General features: G+C 39.7%; 1 protein-coding gene across 5 annotated transcripts in view; it reads left to right on the forward strand.

Moving 5' to 3' along the window:
- LOC107556245 (zinc finger protein 536-like) overlaps nt 1-16600 on the forward strand; it is a 177131-nt gene that overhangs the window by 147232 nt on the left and 13299 nt on the right. For 2 of the 5 annotated variants that reach the window (XM_016239310.1, XM_016239311.1), the window contains one exon: nt 11787-12017. The exons of the other annotated variants lie outside the window; for them this stretch is intronic. In XM_016239310.1, coding sequence (XP_016094796.1) covers nt 11787-11826 — 40 coding nt within the window. In that variant the 3' untranslated portion in view covers nt 11827-12017. Of the gene's footprint in view, nt 1-11786; nt 12018-16600 lie in introns of those variants that run through there. 5 annotated transcript variants of the gene reach the window in all.

Genomic DNA, 16600 nt, shown 5'->3' on the forward strand with positions numbered 1-16600 from the left:
GTATTGTAGAAGGGGAGGGGGGTCGAAATCAAAACAAACGTTGCCATTTCCTGTCATCCCCAAGCTTTGGCCATTGAGTGGCTGCGAAAACAAACGTGGGAGTGTTACTGATAACATAAAAATATTATCCGGCTCCTGTTGTCGACCGCTATAGTACCTTTGAGAATAGCTATTAGAGCAGAGACAAGTGGGTCCTGACTGTGACTATAGATCAGGTGATGATGTACAGTAAAGAGTGAGTTTATAACATGGGTCGACACATAACTGGGGCGAGGCTTTGATTTCGGACTCGATAAAGACACAAACAAACACTTGTCTCAGAGTTCTCAAGACTTCTCAGGTTCCTTGCTCTGTGTGTTATCTGAAGCCCAGATTAAGTATCATAATCTGGCAGTGACCTGTTTATAACGCTGCTTTTATGTCATTTAATGGAGTATAAATATGAACATATTGTGGAGTGTCACACTATCCCATGATATTTAATATATTGGTAGAGTAGATGCAAAATCAAGGGAGAAAAAGAAAAACAGAACATTACTACACAAGTACTAACAGATCACGAGTCTTTTAAAAGGCACCATACAATGCAGACACACAAATTGTGGTACAGAATTGCAAGACTGTCGTTTTGGTGCATTTGAAGAAGCAACTACCCACTCTCCGAGCTTGTGGTGTGCTGTTAACCTGAAGTCTCTGACAGATTGTGTGTTGGAGAGCCATGTCAGCAGGAAGGGTTACAGCCTGGACACACCAACACATCCAGAAGGTTCTCCACAGGACTCTGACGGACCGCAAATGCTGGAATAGCTTTCCAGGGTTCCAGTGGACCTCAGAGATCAAACGAAGCAGCGGGAGTGTGAGAGAACGAGAGAGCGAGAGAGAGAAAGAGCGGGTTGTTTGGGAGGGGGGAAGAAGACGGGATCTGGGAGAGAGATACAGGGGTAATAACATTTCCCTGACAGGGGTGCAGAGTGATACTCTGAGTTTTCTCTCTCATCCATTTGCTGCTGGTGGGTGGATCCGGGGCCAAACCCAGTGGTTCCCACAATCCAGCTTTCGGAAAAGATTCATAATTACTCTTAAGAAGGTAATAGTGTCAAATGAATGCCTGCAGGAACAAAGGATCTTATTATGCTTGCTTGTCAGTGTGTATGTGTGTGTGCGTGTGAACGTCCATATGTATATCGGTCATCTATTGCTATTTTGTCTGGAAGAATAGCACGCAGTAGATGATGGGAAAGGGAAAGGAAATGCAGTGTAGTTTTACCCGGCCATCAAAGACCTCTTGTGTTTATTTGGGGTCTGTGTGTTGGTCTTACAATTGTTTTTAACGTTTTTTTCCCCCCTTTGTAGTCCAGCAGAGTTCACAATGACTGCGTTAGAGTCTCTCTCTCTCACACACACACACACACACATGTCTGAGAGTCCAGAGAAGTCTTCTTATTGGAAAATCTTTCAATAAATCAATGTGACTTTAAACACATTTCCCCCGTGACACCCCTGACCTGATAAGAACTCCACTAATCTCTTTTGAGGCTGTCAGAGTGCTTTGAACAAAATCTAGTTCGCATCTATCAGCAAGGTTATTTGTCAATGACTTATAATCCTAGGTAAATTTCACTGGTTTTATATTAGAGGCGGCTAAGGGTTCTCATGTCTGAAGTTTCTCAGGCTTGGGAAAAAGGAGGAGACCAAAGTGGAACAAAAAGAATGTTATGGATCTGCCTGCCAGAAACAATGAGAGCAGAGAAAAGTGAGGAAAAGCAGATAATTGTTGAGATTGTACTGAAATGTTAAACAGAATGGACCTTTATTCGCTTTATTCGCTAATACAGTTGTATTAGTATTAGTATTATTTACGTATTTGCCATTACTGTTTTCACGTGCTGCATTTATGTGCACTCAGAAATGATGTGGCTCTTGAGAAAATGCGTGGCGTATCGTTCAAGCGAAGGCAGGGAGCAATCTGCAGCGAGTCGAGGCCTACTGGGTACTTTATGAAGTCTCAATTAGACAAGCACACAAAGTAATGATTCTCAAAAGCGCTTTGTCCAGCACATGGCGTATTAGATGCTGTCCATGCTTATTAGACGTGCCTCCCGAACTTCATAAACAGCATTCTCAGATGAATTATTAATAACACATTTGAGAGACTTACTGTTCCATGAAAGCAGCTATTTAGGTTGAAATAGACTAAAAAGCATTTGTAATTGATAAAATTGCCATATCTAAACAGAAGAGGTCTATAAGAGTGTGAAGTGGATTTCGAGAAGCGAAAGTACTGGGTTTTTTTTTGTTCCCTCTGCTATTGTCTGCATAAATAGTAATATTCTTGTTTCCATGGATAAATGCTTTCATATCTGCCAACTCATGTTTGGTCTTTCAGAGAACGTTAGATCTTCTGTTGTTTACAGGTTGTGTCAAAAACCAAAAAGCCTTGCCTTAAGTGCTTACACTGCACATAAATAGTTTGACATTTCATATTCAACAGCGCTTTACTTGTGCTAGTAAATAAATAAAAGGTAAACAAAGGCTTCGTTTCTGGTGCGCATATAACCCTGGATCTCGATACACTCGTGTTCTGTGTTTAATGATCTCAGGTGTATTTTCGCATTGAATTCCCATGATTATATATCTATTAGATGGAATAATACCAGGCTTTTTATATCATTCTGATGTCATTCGTGTTTGTTTCTTCTAATGGCATCATTAGGTTGGCATGATTTGGCACTTGTGTGTGACGGAAACACATTACTGTTTATTAAAGATATGAGTGGTCTGTTGAAACCAGCACACTGACACTTCTCACTGTTAGCCTTTGTGAGGTGTGTATGAATTTCTTTAACATAAATCTGGCTCTTTATTCAAGTACTCTAAACACAACAAAAGCAGAGTTCAGAGTCCAAGGCATGGCCACACTAAGAATCAACAGCTATTAGAAAAATTAATTAATGATGTTTAATTAGTTAATCTTGCATTACAGCCATTTGTAGTTAGTATTCCTACAAGATCATTCTCCATAGTTGTGACTAACCATATAAATCCATACATTTTATGTAGAAGACTTATGCAGTACTGGGCAAAAGTATGTGGACACCCGCTTTAAATGTTTGGTTGTTTCAGCTACACTCATTACTAGCAGGTGCACAAAATCCAGGATACAGCCATGCAATCTCCTCTGACAAACAGACTCCCTTTGAGGAAAAGTCTGGTGTGAAAGAACTTGATTTGCCTGCACAAAGCATGAATCCCATTAAACGCTGTTGGGATGAATTGGAACGGCGACTGCAAGCAATTGCACCTGACATCACTAGGTCTGAATGGGAGCAAATACCTGTTTCCATGTTCCAACATGTAGTGGAAAGCTTTGAAAGTAGAGTGGAGAATGAATGACCAACTCATTAAAGGTCCCATATTGTCAAACCTGAAATTTCCTGGCTTTTTTACGATAACTGAGGTCTAGGGGCTATTTAACTACCATATAAGTTTCAAAACAGTCAGTCCACAGTAAAATTCACACAGCCTGCATAAAGTAGCTGTGATTTTTCATGAACCATTGCGATTACGTAAAAAGTTGATGTCAGAACTACACAGTCACCGCCTTCAGTCACCACCCTGCGCACTGCCCACCGTCCCACTCTCCTTTTGCTAAACCCCCAGACAACATCGCGTCCATGCCATTGCTGAGCAACGACAACGCGGAAACATGTCGAAAAGGTTAACTTTAACCACAAAACCAGATCGGCCGACCTGTAATTTTACACTCTCACTCAAAGGATAGACGATCTGACAGGATCATTACTATGAGGTGATCACATCTGACGTGTATAGTAAAGACAAACTCACCGTGTCTATATAGTCATGATGAAGATGTATATACATTTCAATTTCAGCAGGCAACTATTTTTACAGCTACATTATTGTTACAGTCACAATTAATCACAACAATGTATATACAATTACAAATGATTATATATGACATCACAACAAGATGATATTTTAAGTTCCTTATGTAGCCGAATCTGCGCTGGCTTGAATGGGCCACCTCCAGTTTACCCTTTGTTTTGCTGCCTCCAGCTAGCGCTGTGACGTCGGCTGACCCTAGTTACCTGTGGTTGGCCTGGCCGTGCATCACTCAGAAAACAACCAGTAGGGAGGCTCATGAATATTAATTAGACAGACCAAAATCGACCTGTTCTCAGCAGAGCTCCTGAGATAGGAGCTGTAAAAATATATTGAGATGGTTTTTGGTACTTATACCGCAAATATATATTCTTAAGGACATCAAAACCTAAAATAAATCTCCAGAAATGTGTAAAATATGTGACCTTTAATGCTTAATTATTCGACGAGCACATAGATTACTGTAGAAATGTTACTTGAGCACAAATCAGCATATTAGAATGATTTCTGAAGGATCACGTGACACTGAAACCTTGAGCATAAGAGACTGCTTTCAAAAACATAAAAAAATCTTACAGACCCTAAACTTTTAAAAGGAATTGTGTGTATGTGTACGTATATACGTATGTATGTTTTGTTTGGGCCTCTCCGTACTGTAGGACATGTAATGTATGTCTGGGGGAAAAAAAGAAAAAAAAGTCTTGCTTTTTGAAGGACACTGTGATTGCCAAATAGGAAGAACATGATGGTTTAATTAAAAACACCTTGACTTGAAAGCAAACACAAACACTTAAAAACTAAAAAAAGGACTGTAGTTAATTAAAGCAATCCCTCGACTCACAAATTCTTACACGCTCCTCTCTAACACACATGCACACAAAGGTGGGCTTTTCCAACACCAACCACCTCTCTTTAACAGGGGAAATGGCTTTCACCAATTCCAAAATCCCTCAATCAAACTCCCATATTTTACAATCACCTGAGAGTAGGAGCTCTCATCTGTGTGACAGTAAAGCTGCAAATCTTGCAGTCCTAAATCTCCCTCTGTTTAACTCGCACTCTTGCTTTGCTCTTCTCAAACTGAGCGCTCACCTCTTGGCACCACTGAAGAAACATCTGTGTGCTGTGTGGGGCAGAGGGGCTGTTTTGGCCGCCGATTGCGCACATATGCAGAAAAATAGAAATGTAAATAAGAGCAGATTCATAAATACTGCTGTCTTAATTGAGACCCAGTAAGAGTAAGTAGCAGATGTTAGAGCAGGAACTGTTGAATCATCAGAGACCGGTGGGGAAGCAGGCAAAATCATATTTAAAAAAAAAAAAGCACTCAGCCAGGTGCTGGTGATTTTCCCGCACTGCAATCCATGAAATGTGCCGTGCATGCATGGATGTGTGTGTCACGTATGGATTAGGAGCCATTTCCTTCCTCTAAAAACAAACAAAAAAGGCCTGCAAATGTGGAGAAAAGTAGAAGTGACTCCGGAGGTGCCTGGAGTCAAAACTGCGACGTGTGTGCGAGAATAAAGAGCTGTTAAGATCAGCGCTTAAGCTGCGACACACTCTCGCTCTCTCATCTCCGTCCAAACTCCAAAATGAACACAGGGAGACGCAAACCTAGTTTCTATCACATGTCAGAAGCAGCAAAAGCCTGTCAGCCTACATTCCCACTTAAAACATCCAAATCTCTCTCTCTTCTCTTCTCTTACGAGAGACTGTTGCTTGATCTGAGGAGAGTATGTAGTAGCTGCTCGCTTGTGTGGGACCGCTCTCATGATTTCCTTCCCCCCTGGAAAACGCGGTGTGTGGATGTCAGGTTCCCTCTGATAGCTGCTGTGTTGGGACTGCTGGGAAACCAGAGAGAAGGTGGCACTGACAGGTCCCGCCGAGCAGGATAAAAGGACTTGTTCTGTTTCTACATTCTCTCTCTCGCTCGTTCTCTCCCTTTCTCTTTTCATTCTCTCTATTTCACAACATATAAAGTGACTGACAGCGTGGCACTAAAGGGACCTCGTCTGGAGCTGTCTGACTGACTCAGATGTAGCGTTCGGCGGTGCGTTCCCTCGGCTGAGCGGTGCGACGTCGCACAAAATTAGTAAGCGAGAGCGGTGCGGTGCGCGATGCTTGCGCGAATAATAGCGCCGCTAGCTCCAGGGACCCCCGACTCTTCTAGATTAGGACTCACAATTAATACAACACATACGCGATACAGAGAGAGAGAGAGAGAGGCCTGCTGAACACGATCCTATAGGAACATCTCAGACATTGAATGTTTTTGAATGAGGCTGCGTCTGTTGGTCTCCTTTGTGATGAGCTTTTTTTTTTTTTTTCATTTTCTTACAGCACATAAAATGTTCTGTTTGTTTCCTGCTACTCATTGTTTTTGTATATGCCATGTAGGAAGCGGTTGCGACAAAAGCAAAACTTTGCATTCATGTGTATGTCTGGGTCGTGCGAAATTCAGAACTGAACAATTGGCTGCCTTCACATTCATGAGTGTCGTTTTTAATTTAAATGGCCATGCCCCACAGGAAATTGAATAAACTGAATTTACTGAATTGTAATTCAAAAAATATAAACACGAATAAGGCATTCTGAGAAATGTAGTATTCTTCCACTCTAGTCGAACGTTATATTTATAAAAAATGTTATGTTTTAATGAAATATTTAATAATTGCATTAAATTATACTGTTTATATAATCTTTAATAAATTCTATCTGTTTGTCTATCTATCTATGTCTGAAAAACTTTTTCAAAACATTTTCAAGATGTGTCTTGAACTTTGCTTTTTCAATTAAACATTACAATCATATGAATTTGGTTTAATTTAAATTCCTTACTTTCAAAATCACACTGCAGTTGCATTCTGCAGCCAAGTTTGCTACCTCAATTCAAATTCAGGAATTTAAATTTAAATTTCTAAGTTTCTAAATATTTTACATTTTCAATTCAATTGAAATGACACACAAAACTTATGCAGCGAGTGTGTGTGTGTGTGTTTGGCCTATTTAAGCAAGCCTTGCAAAATAAAAAGCATGATTCATTCTCCAATCGTCCTGATGAACAAAAAATGACCTCATGTCTTCCTCTTGTCAAACAAAAGATTCTTTTTTAAAACTGCATGAGGGGGGAGGGGGAGAGGGGGGGGGACGTGAAGCAAAGAATTTAAAACAACGTAACCCAAATCTCATCAGAGGGAAATTTGAGCCGCACACATTTAAGAGAAACAGACAATGACAACTTTTACCAGCAGCCCTGCCTCGACCTTGTTAGTGGGGCACTCTGGTAATCTGCGCTTAATGATTTTTCTCTTTTCTCTCTCGCCCTCTCTTCACCTCTCGCTCATTCTTCCTCCTTTCTCTCTTTTACATTAGACCACTGCTTGAGCTTGAACCACAGAGTGTCACAGTCATTTAAGACGCAGCCCTAACGTTTTTTTCCTCCTCACATTCCGACGCCATTATGTTACATTGTTGCAGAATAAAGAGCCGTATTATGTTCCAGCAGTAAAGGGCACAAGTGGACTGAGTTTTTATCTGCTGAACGAATCAATCAGGATTATGTCAGTTGAAAAGAATCACAGACAGCAGTCGCCAGCGGATGAGGCCCGAGTGTGTGCGCGTTTCGGAGGGCTGCGTAAATATGCATACGAGAAGAACGTATTTGTTATTGAATACTAGCGGTTGTTGAGTGAAGTGTCATTTCTGCTACAAGAGTGCTGTTTTATTTTACACTGTTCTCTCACAGTCAGAGGATTGTGAGGACGCTAATTATCATTTCAGCAGAAATGATTAGGAGATCAAATGGAGATCGAATGCCATTTCCTTCCATTAATGCGGGGGGGTTAGTGCGGCTGTCATGCCGTGGCCATCGCTGGGCCTGTGGGAAAAAGACTGAGGGAAGAATGGGGAGAGGCTTAAACCAGAGCGAGGCTTGGCCGATGAGAATATTCATAACAACAGTGCACAGAAACAGAGAGATGACCTCTGGAGAGACCGAAAGAAACATTCAAATCTGCTCGGGTGCTGGTTAAAGTGCTCGTATCCGTTCCTAAAACGTGTCTTTTCATTTATTTAGCCACCTTTGTCTGCACTCAATATGCCTCACGTGCCAGGGGCGGAGGTCGTGGCCCGACGGTCGCCCCCTCACAACCTGTTAGTGAATGAGCACACAAGTGAGCAGGCATGAAAAGATCACAGTGTAGACGGACAAATTGCTCCTCTGAATCCCCTTTAGTAGCTTTGAACGAGCAAAGAGATTTGTACTGCGGACGGTAGTGGTAAAATTTTAGATATTGTTCAAATATCCTCTCTTCGCTTTGCTTGAAATGGATGATGGAAAAGTGCTGCATAGCCATTTGTATTGTATTTATGTATTGCAAAAAAAGGTAATAGATCAAGCACATTCCATTATCCCCTTATAAGATCATTAGCAAATATAATTAGATATGAAAAGAAAGTAATTTGGGTTAGAGAGGGAGAAAAGCGCTATCAGGCACAGAAGACAGATTGCAACATCAGTGTTTGGCTTTAAATTGCTCAGTGGAGGTAGTATCAGTGTGAGAATCTCTGCCCCAGAAATAGACTGAGTCAGAGAGCAAGACACATCCACATCCACATCCCAGCCCTCCGTTTTCTCCGGAATTGAGAGCTACTACCTCGTTTCCTTTTCTTGACGGCGTCAGAGTCTGGTTTGCGTGTGGATGTTTCTCTCATTCTGGTTAATACGTGCAAGACAAACAGTTTTGGTGTCGTTCTCTATCATCTGAGGCAGGTTTACTCGCTGCCTAGTCATCTGGTGGAGTAACAAACACGCTGTTTGTTTTACCTTCACAGTCGTCCTTTCCTCGGGGTGCATTTTAGCATGAAAAAAGCAGAGGACTTTTTCAAGTGTGCCACATGCACGAGGTCGCCTGCTTCTTTGTGCTCCTCCGTATACTTATCTAAACCCACACAAGCACCGAACGTTCAATTCTGCCGTTTCCTCCAGAAACATTGGGTTTCTTTTACGCTTTGAGGGGAGAGGAGGGGGTGGTGTGCGAGGATTCTTCTAGTCTTTGTGAATCACTACAAATGGTATTCATAAACATCCTGTATTCATTAAAACCTTCTAAAAATATGATTTGGGTGCACTTCCTTGCGTTCGGCCCGCTTATATGTGTGTGTATTCGCACACTGACTCGTATTTACATATTTATAAATACTGGGCTGTACAATGAGGTCTACCTTTGCCAAAAACAACTCTTTTCCAGCAGCACCGGATGCCTGGGAGAGAACAAAGCCACCCTCCGTGGCAGAATGTGCAGTGTGTGTTGTGTTTGTGTTCAGCAGGAGATGATGGCGAACCACATCACTTACATCTAGACTTCATTCATATCGAAAAACAGAGACTTTCAGACTACCAAAAACAGCTGAACTCAAGTTCTTTTAAACAGAGGATATTGCAAATGGGCTAAGCACTTAGTAGCTACATAATGTAGTAAAAGTATCAGTCAAAAGGCCATGTGCAAAATAAATGTTCCCTACTCCTTTCCATAAGGCATGTTCTGCCTTATCTGATTGCTTAAACATGTATTCAATAGTTCAGAAATTCATATCCTCGCATTTTCCTCCAATTAAATGACCCCTGTTCTCAGGAAACCTAAAACGAGCGGGCCTTTGAAACACAAATATACACTAAGTAGATTTCATGGTAAAAATAGAATACCTGAGGGAGGTCAGGGTATAAAGCAGCCCAGTGTTTTAGATGGGAGTGCTCTTCGCCTTAACTCAGTGGTCCGGGAATAATAAGAAGCGGTTAGGAAATGTCAGGACTTTGACTCTTTTCCCCAAGTGTGCTGGCCCTTGTTAACTGAGCTTGCTTCCAGCCTTGTGCTGTGCTATTGTTCTGTCTGCCTTTTCATTTAGCCGTTCTGTTAAGCATGACACATGTATTAACATAAGATGGATCCTGGAGCTATGTGTCCTCTTACCATATGTCTTGTATTACTTTCCAGGGCCCTCTCTTGTCTTAGAGTGAGCGTGTATTATCAGACTTGAGCAGTAGAGGGCCCCACATTTTCTTCCTTCTGATTCAATAGTGGACGGCTTGTCATTTTCATAACCGTTTTAAACTGAGTAACTTCTAAGGTCATGAAGTAATAATATTGATCATGCTAAAATAATTGAACCTGAAGGCAAGGAAAACAAATGCCTGGACGAACAAAGGCTCATGATTCAACCTGTGAGAAAACAGACCGATAACAACATAATTTGACAGGCCAGAGTATGATAATGATTTCTAGGGTGTTGAAATAATTAAGCAATCACTCCGCATGCGGACAGGGAGACTTCCAAATTGATCAGAACAGGAGGAGGAAAAAAGTTGTGAGGATCATAAAGTTGGTGTGCTAGTCTCCAGATCGCAGTGGCAGTTGTTTGGGGAAAAGAAATGGCGTCCTTAAATAATAACATTGTCTTCCTTCTGATTCAATAGTGGACGGCTTGTCATTTTCATAACCGTTTTAAACTGAGTAACTTCTAAGGTCATGAAGTAATAATATTGATCATGCTAAAATAATTGAACCTGAAGGCAAGGAAAACAAATGCCTGGACGAACAAAGGCTCACGATTCAACCTGTGAGAATACAGACCGATAACAACATAATTTGACAGGCCAGAGTATGATAATGATTTCTAGGGTGTTGAAATAATTAAGCAATCACTCCGCATGCGGACAGGGAGACTTCCAAATTGAATTATTTTTCTTAATCTCTATCAGCAATTTCAGAAGCGTCTGACATCTGAGTGGAAAGTGTGTCTGTTAAAGAAGTGCACGCCTCAGATGTGCGCATAATGCAAAGCGAGTGGGCGTCAGCGTTATTGCTCTTTGGCAAATCTAAATGACGATGTTTTATTCCATTATTAGCGGGGAACTGACTCCTCGTTTCATTTCCATAACATTTCTTGCGAGAGCACACTCAAATAAATGCATGTTTTAATTTCATTTTGTCATTTTCATAGAGGCACTTTAAAAAAAGAACACGACTCGGAAATGCACTCTGTAGATTTTATTGCCAAATAATTTTCTTAGGGGTTGTAGAGGGAATTAAACAACATTTATATTATTTAGTTCAAACGGCGATAGCACATAAATAGGGGGAAAAAAGCAGTAAGCACTTTCACCGGATTCAAACTTCAGCAGTAATTGCACAAGTGCAATGTTCAGAGAGTTATTGTCTTTATATTACAAGACTTTATATATTTATATCTTTATATTAGAGCTGGAAGAAGTCTGAAAGTATTCAAATTACCCTCCTCCCATGTCTTAACGTTTAACATTCACAAGATGTGTTTTCTTTAGTGCCATTAGAGGTTAACGGTACATGTGAATGGAGAGGTTTATTGTCGACGTTTAAAAACACACACAAACACAAAGGCATTACAGTGGTCATTCTTTTTTTCTTTTTTACAAATGCACCCTAAATCATATATATATTTTTTATTATTATAATAACTGCTTTGAAATCATAATTAAGTGATCAAAAGCAAAATGTGTTTTTTTTATTTTTTATAATTGTTGTTTAAAAACCTTTCGTTGTTCAAGGGCATCAAAGTATGTACATTTTGCTAACACTTAAGTGGACCTTAAATCACTGGGACTCTTTATAAAACATGTTTTAGTTATTACTGATGGCCCTAGTCATCATCACAGGCTAATAACCATGAGAGTTCTTTGAATTTCATGTCCTTGAAGTGTTACCAAAATCCCAGATGCCAATTTAAAACAAACTCTCTTTCTTGTTTCTGTTAATAATGGTTGTATGCATTTTTGTGAAAGAGAGAGAGAGAGAGAGAGGAAGGACACAGGCGGTGGTGTTAATCTGCGTTTGTTCTCTTAACTGTAGTTCATCTGTGGGCGGAGGAAGAGGCGTCCCGACGGTTTGACCCTGCTCTTACCCCTGAACATAGCCTAACTGACACAGAGATGCAGGACTAATCAGAAACTAACATCACCTCCCCCTACTGGACTGAGCGGCCAAGAGCAGGCGGCAGAAAAAGAGGAAGAGGACTGTGACTATGAAGGACATTATCTTATCAAAAGCATTATTTAACGTAAAAGACTTCAAGAGAGAGAAAAAAAAAGACTAATAAAATGGACAGCTCAGATGGTTTCCTGCACGAGCGTTCTCGCTGGATGAAGGAAAGAAGATTTGTTGATGTTTAGTGAGCTGGAAACAAGGAAAAAAAAGAGATTTTTTGCTTCCTGTGTTTTATGTGTCTTGAAACCTCCCTTGTGTAGCTGATAAATACTTTCTGTGTTTTTAATAGCTTTTTTGACATTGACCTAGTGAGGAAACTTTGAAGTGCTTGTCCCTCAGAGCAACACATTCCTTGAACCAAGATGGCGGCCTGTTGCCAGTCTCAGAATGAGAGAGTGAGAAACTGAACAGACTTCCCTCCCTCTCTCCCGCTCTCTCTCTCTCTCTCTCTCTCTCTCTCTCTCTCTCTCTCTCTCTCTCTCCCTGTTGGTGTTTCTCACTGCCCACTGAAACTTCACCAGTGTTATCTGTCTGAGGCTCCCTTTCCTCTGGACGTTTGGACCAACCCACTACACGTTTGGAGACCAAGCACACTCTTGAGAAAAAACTCCTTTGTAATCAGCACACTCTCAGCAGTCAGTGCCTGGACGTCAAAGCAGAAGAACGACAATCCAGTACTTTCAGGAAACGAGAACGCTGCGTTTGAAAAAAAAAAAACAAAAAAAGGGAAGCTACGCCTGTTTCTTTGAGAACTGGCGACGTGATTTCATGATGTGTTTGTGAGACGTTCAGAGCTGAACTCCGCCGTAGCATTCGAGACAAAAACCAGCCGAGGTGACAAAACAACTAGTTTACACCGAGCGTGTCTGATGAGACGGCACGAGCCAAGGAGACTGCGAACGTGCAGCCTGCAGAAATCAAACAGAAACGCGGCCCCTAACCCTACATGCTTTGATCTCAGTCTTGCTCACTTCAAGTACTCTGGTTATGAGATTGTGTTTGTAATATACTGCCACCAATCAGTGTTGCAAAGTGTTACTGACTACTGAAATGGTTTGATGTATTAAATTATTAAAGAAAAAGAAAAAAAAAAAGAAAAGAACCATGCAAACAAGAAACAAGTATTGTCTAGCCATAGATACAGTCATGCGTTGTTGCATTTACAAAGCTAGCTGTTTTAGAGTGTAGGTATTAGATTGGAGTTTTCTTCTCTAGTACTGTAATTTTTGCCTTTCACCTTTGTAAAATACCAATAACATTAAAAGAAAAGGAAAAAAAGAAAGATTGACAATCTTCTTCTGTTGCTGCAAGCGTATAAATCCATACAGTATATATACCCATGCCTCATGCAAGCAAATACAAACCGAGGTTTCCCCCCTGAAGTATTTTGCACTGTGATAGTAAATGAAAAACCAGTCTTTACAGTACGCAGATCGCTAATGGAAAATGAAGGTGCGTGTGTGCGTGCGTGTTTGTGCGTCCCTTGACGTTGTGAACTGATATTCTCTCTATTCTTTTGTGAACTGATTTGGTCTGTGTAGTTCAAACTATCTCATCTTATGATGGTCATCTCTGTTGCTTTGAGAATCAATTCAGTGAACTTCCCAGTAAGTCATTGTGTGTAGACTCCAATGCATTCGAGTCTGTTCTCTTCGGATATATTCTTTAGTTGTCCTCTTTCCAAAAAAAATATTTCTTAAAAAAATCGTTTTTATAGTTTCCATGCAAGGTTATGTCTTCTCTTAAATACTACAATTAAAAAAAATGAAATAAAAACAAGTCTCAAAGTGAAGCTGTTTAGTGAACTAGTTTCAGTAAACTAGTACAGGTTACGTAAGGTAAAGGAATTATGACAGGGAGGGTCAGTGATAGGATATGTATTGACCAATCCCTATATACACTGGTTATAGATGAGCACACCTCTGGCTCCCTCCTCTGTGTAGTATAACTGAGCATCTATCTCTCTTTCAGTCGTTCTGGACTAATATATGAGCATTCCACACCTCTGAGCTGTCTTGTGGACTGTATGATTTTCATTTGGTTGCTGTATCCTCATGGCAGATGCTTTGTTTTGTAACTACTGAACTGTACTTATAATGAGAAATAAAATGTATTCAAACTATGAAACACCAGTGTGAACAACTGAGCATTTTTGTGCCATTTGACCAGATATTTGCAATTTTATTTGTAATGTGAAAATGAAAAGGGTGCAGTAAATGTTAACGTACCATGTATGATTTTTATTTAGCACTATACTAAAAAAAAGATATAGTTATATAGTTATACACATTTTTACATTTTCCCCCATTCTTTGCTAAATAAAAAAACATAGATTCTGATACACTACTACAACTTTTTCTAAAGCAATTACTATTTTCATTCAGCGAAGACCATTAAACATTAACTTTATTAAATGTGAAAGAAAATGCATTTATAATGTTACAAAATATGTCTTTTTCATGTTGATGCTGTCCTTCTGATATTTCTAAAAGGGGGGGGGGGGGGGGTGTTTTACCATTTCCACTAAAATATAAGCAGCACAGCCGTTTTCAGCATTTATAATAATAATAATAATAAATGTTTTTTGTGCACAAAATCAGCATATTAGAATGATTAATGAAGACTGGAGTAATGGCTGCTGAAAAGTCAACTTTGGCGTCAAAATAAATTATATTTTAAGATATTTTAAAATTGAATTTTTTTTTTTTAAATAATATAATTTACAATTTTACTGTATTTTTGATCGAATAAATGGAGCCTTGCTGAGCATTTTCTTTTACAGACGTAATACATTACATCTACCCTCACGTTTATAAGGTTTACATTTAAATAGGGGAAAATCACAAACAAGACAAATACACACCGAAGATATATTCAGTAATATAAGTCAGTGACATTTTACTGGATTGATAAAATACATAAATGAATCTATTGTACAACTAAATAATTATAAACTAGTGCTGTCAAATGATTAATCGCGATTAATCACATCCAAAATAAAAGTTTTTGTTTACATAATATATGTGTGTGTACTGTGTATATTTATTATGTATATATAAATACACACACATACAGCATATATTTTGAAAATATTTACATGTATATATTTACATGTATATCACATATAAATATATTAAATATATAAACGTAACATATTTTTCTTAAATATATACATGAATGTGTGTGTATTTATATATACATAATAAATATACACAGTACACACACATATATTATGTAAACAACACCTTTTATTTTGGATGCGATAAATCATTTGACAGCACTATTTTAAACCCAACACTTTCAAACAGAACTGCACAGACACACACAGGGCAACATTTCAACATACTATTGTGAGTTGGGGACTGTACGACAGACAGCAGAAATGATAATTTTTTCTATCCTCTTGTTTCTCTCCACACCGACTCCCATGTTAAGTGTAGTACATGGTGTTAGCTGCAGGGCTACAGGCCTGCGTGTGTGTGTGTGTGTGTGTGTGTGTCTGACTTGTGAGCAGTGCGGATTATGACAGCTCGCATTACCGGCTGTGTTCCTGCTAACTATGGCTTTCTACCCTTGGGCTATAGCCGTGTTAATTCCCCAAACCCGTGAGAACTGGAGACTAGTGTGCCAGTTGATGCTCATCCTCCCTTTTTCAATTTTCTCTCTGCCTTTTTTGAATTTTTCAGACAGCAATTTCTATAGTCCATGAGAACATTCAATTCAGTGTATGTGGCATAAATTAGATGAAATGAACTTTTTTTGACTTTCCAAGCAGTCATGTGATTTAAATACAAGAAGCAGATATGTCTGTTGTTTCTCTGATGTCATTAACTGTATTATAGAAACACATATAAACACAGGACATGTCTTTCAAGGACTCTCCCTCTCCCTAGCTCTCTTTTAAAGATGGATTTGCCCCGTCACACACTCTCATCGTAGGCCAATGACAAGCGATAACTGACATCCTTTGGCACAGGGGCCTGTTGAGTCAACACCTCAGAGAGATAAGACCCTGCTCTCTAAACACATGAAAACCATCCTCACTCATACATATACACACGAGCACTGCTTCCACCGCAGACCGAGAGAACATTTTCCCATTATAGGTCCATATTTCATGTTTTTCTTAACCTTTTCCTGTGAGTTAGCGGGGACTCGGTGGAGGGAAACCCGATCTCCTTTAGTCTGATGGGATCCATATTTGTGTCAACCTGCCGTCGAGACCCTGTTGAGGGGAGGTGTCTGAGGTCAATGCCTGACTAATTTTTAAACGGATCAGATACACTAGACCAGATGGAGAAAGGCCTGGACCTAATAAAACTCACATCCTGAAAAAGTAACTGTTTCTTTTTCCTGCCCCCCTCCATGTGTGTAGTTGTTGAGCGATGTGGAGCACTGATGAAAGTCAAAGGATTTTTAATTTTTTTATTTAAATACAGTGTATACAAGATAAATACAGTACAGTGGGTACGGAAAGTATTCAGACCCCCTTAAATTTTTCACTCTTTGTTATATTGCAGCCATTTGCTAAAATCATTTAAGTTAATTTTTTTTCCTCATTAATGTACACACAGCACCCCATATTGACAGAAAAGCACAGAATTGTTGACATTTTTGCAGATTTATTAAAAAAGAAAAACTGAAATATCACATGGTCCTAAGTATTCAGACCCTTTGCT

This window comes from Sinocyclocheilus grahami, unplaced genomic scaffold (assembly GCF_001515645.1).
Source record: "Sinocyclocheilus grahami isolate Dianchi unplaced genomic scaffold, SAMN03320097.WGS_v1.1 scaffold561.1, whole genome shotgun sequence".
In the NCBI taxonomy this organism is placed as follows: Eukaryota; Metazoa; Chordata; class Actinopteri; order Cypriniformes; family Cyprinidae; genus Sinocyclocheilus; species Sinocyclocheilus grahami.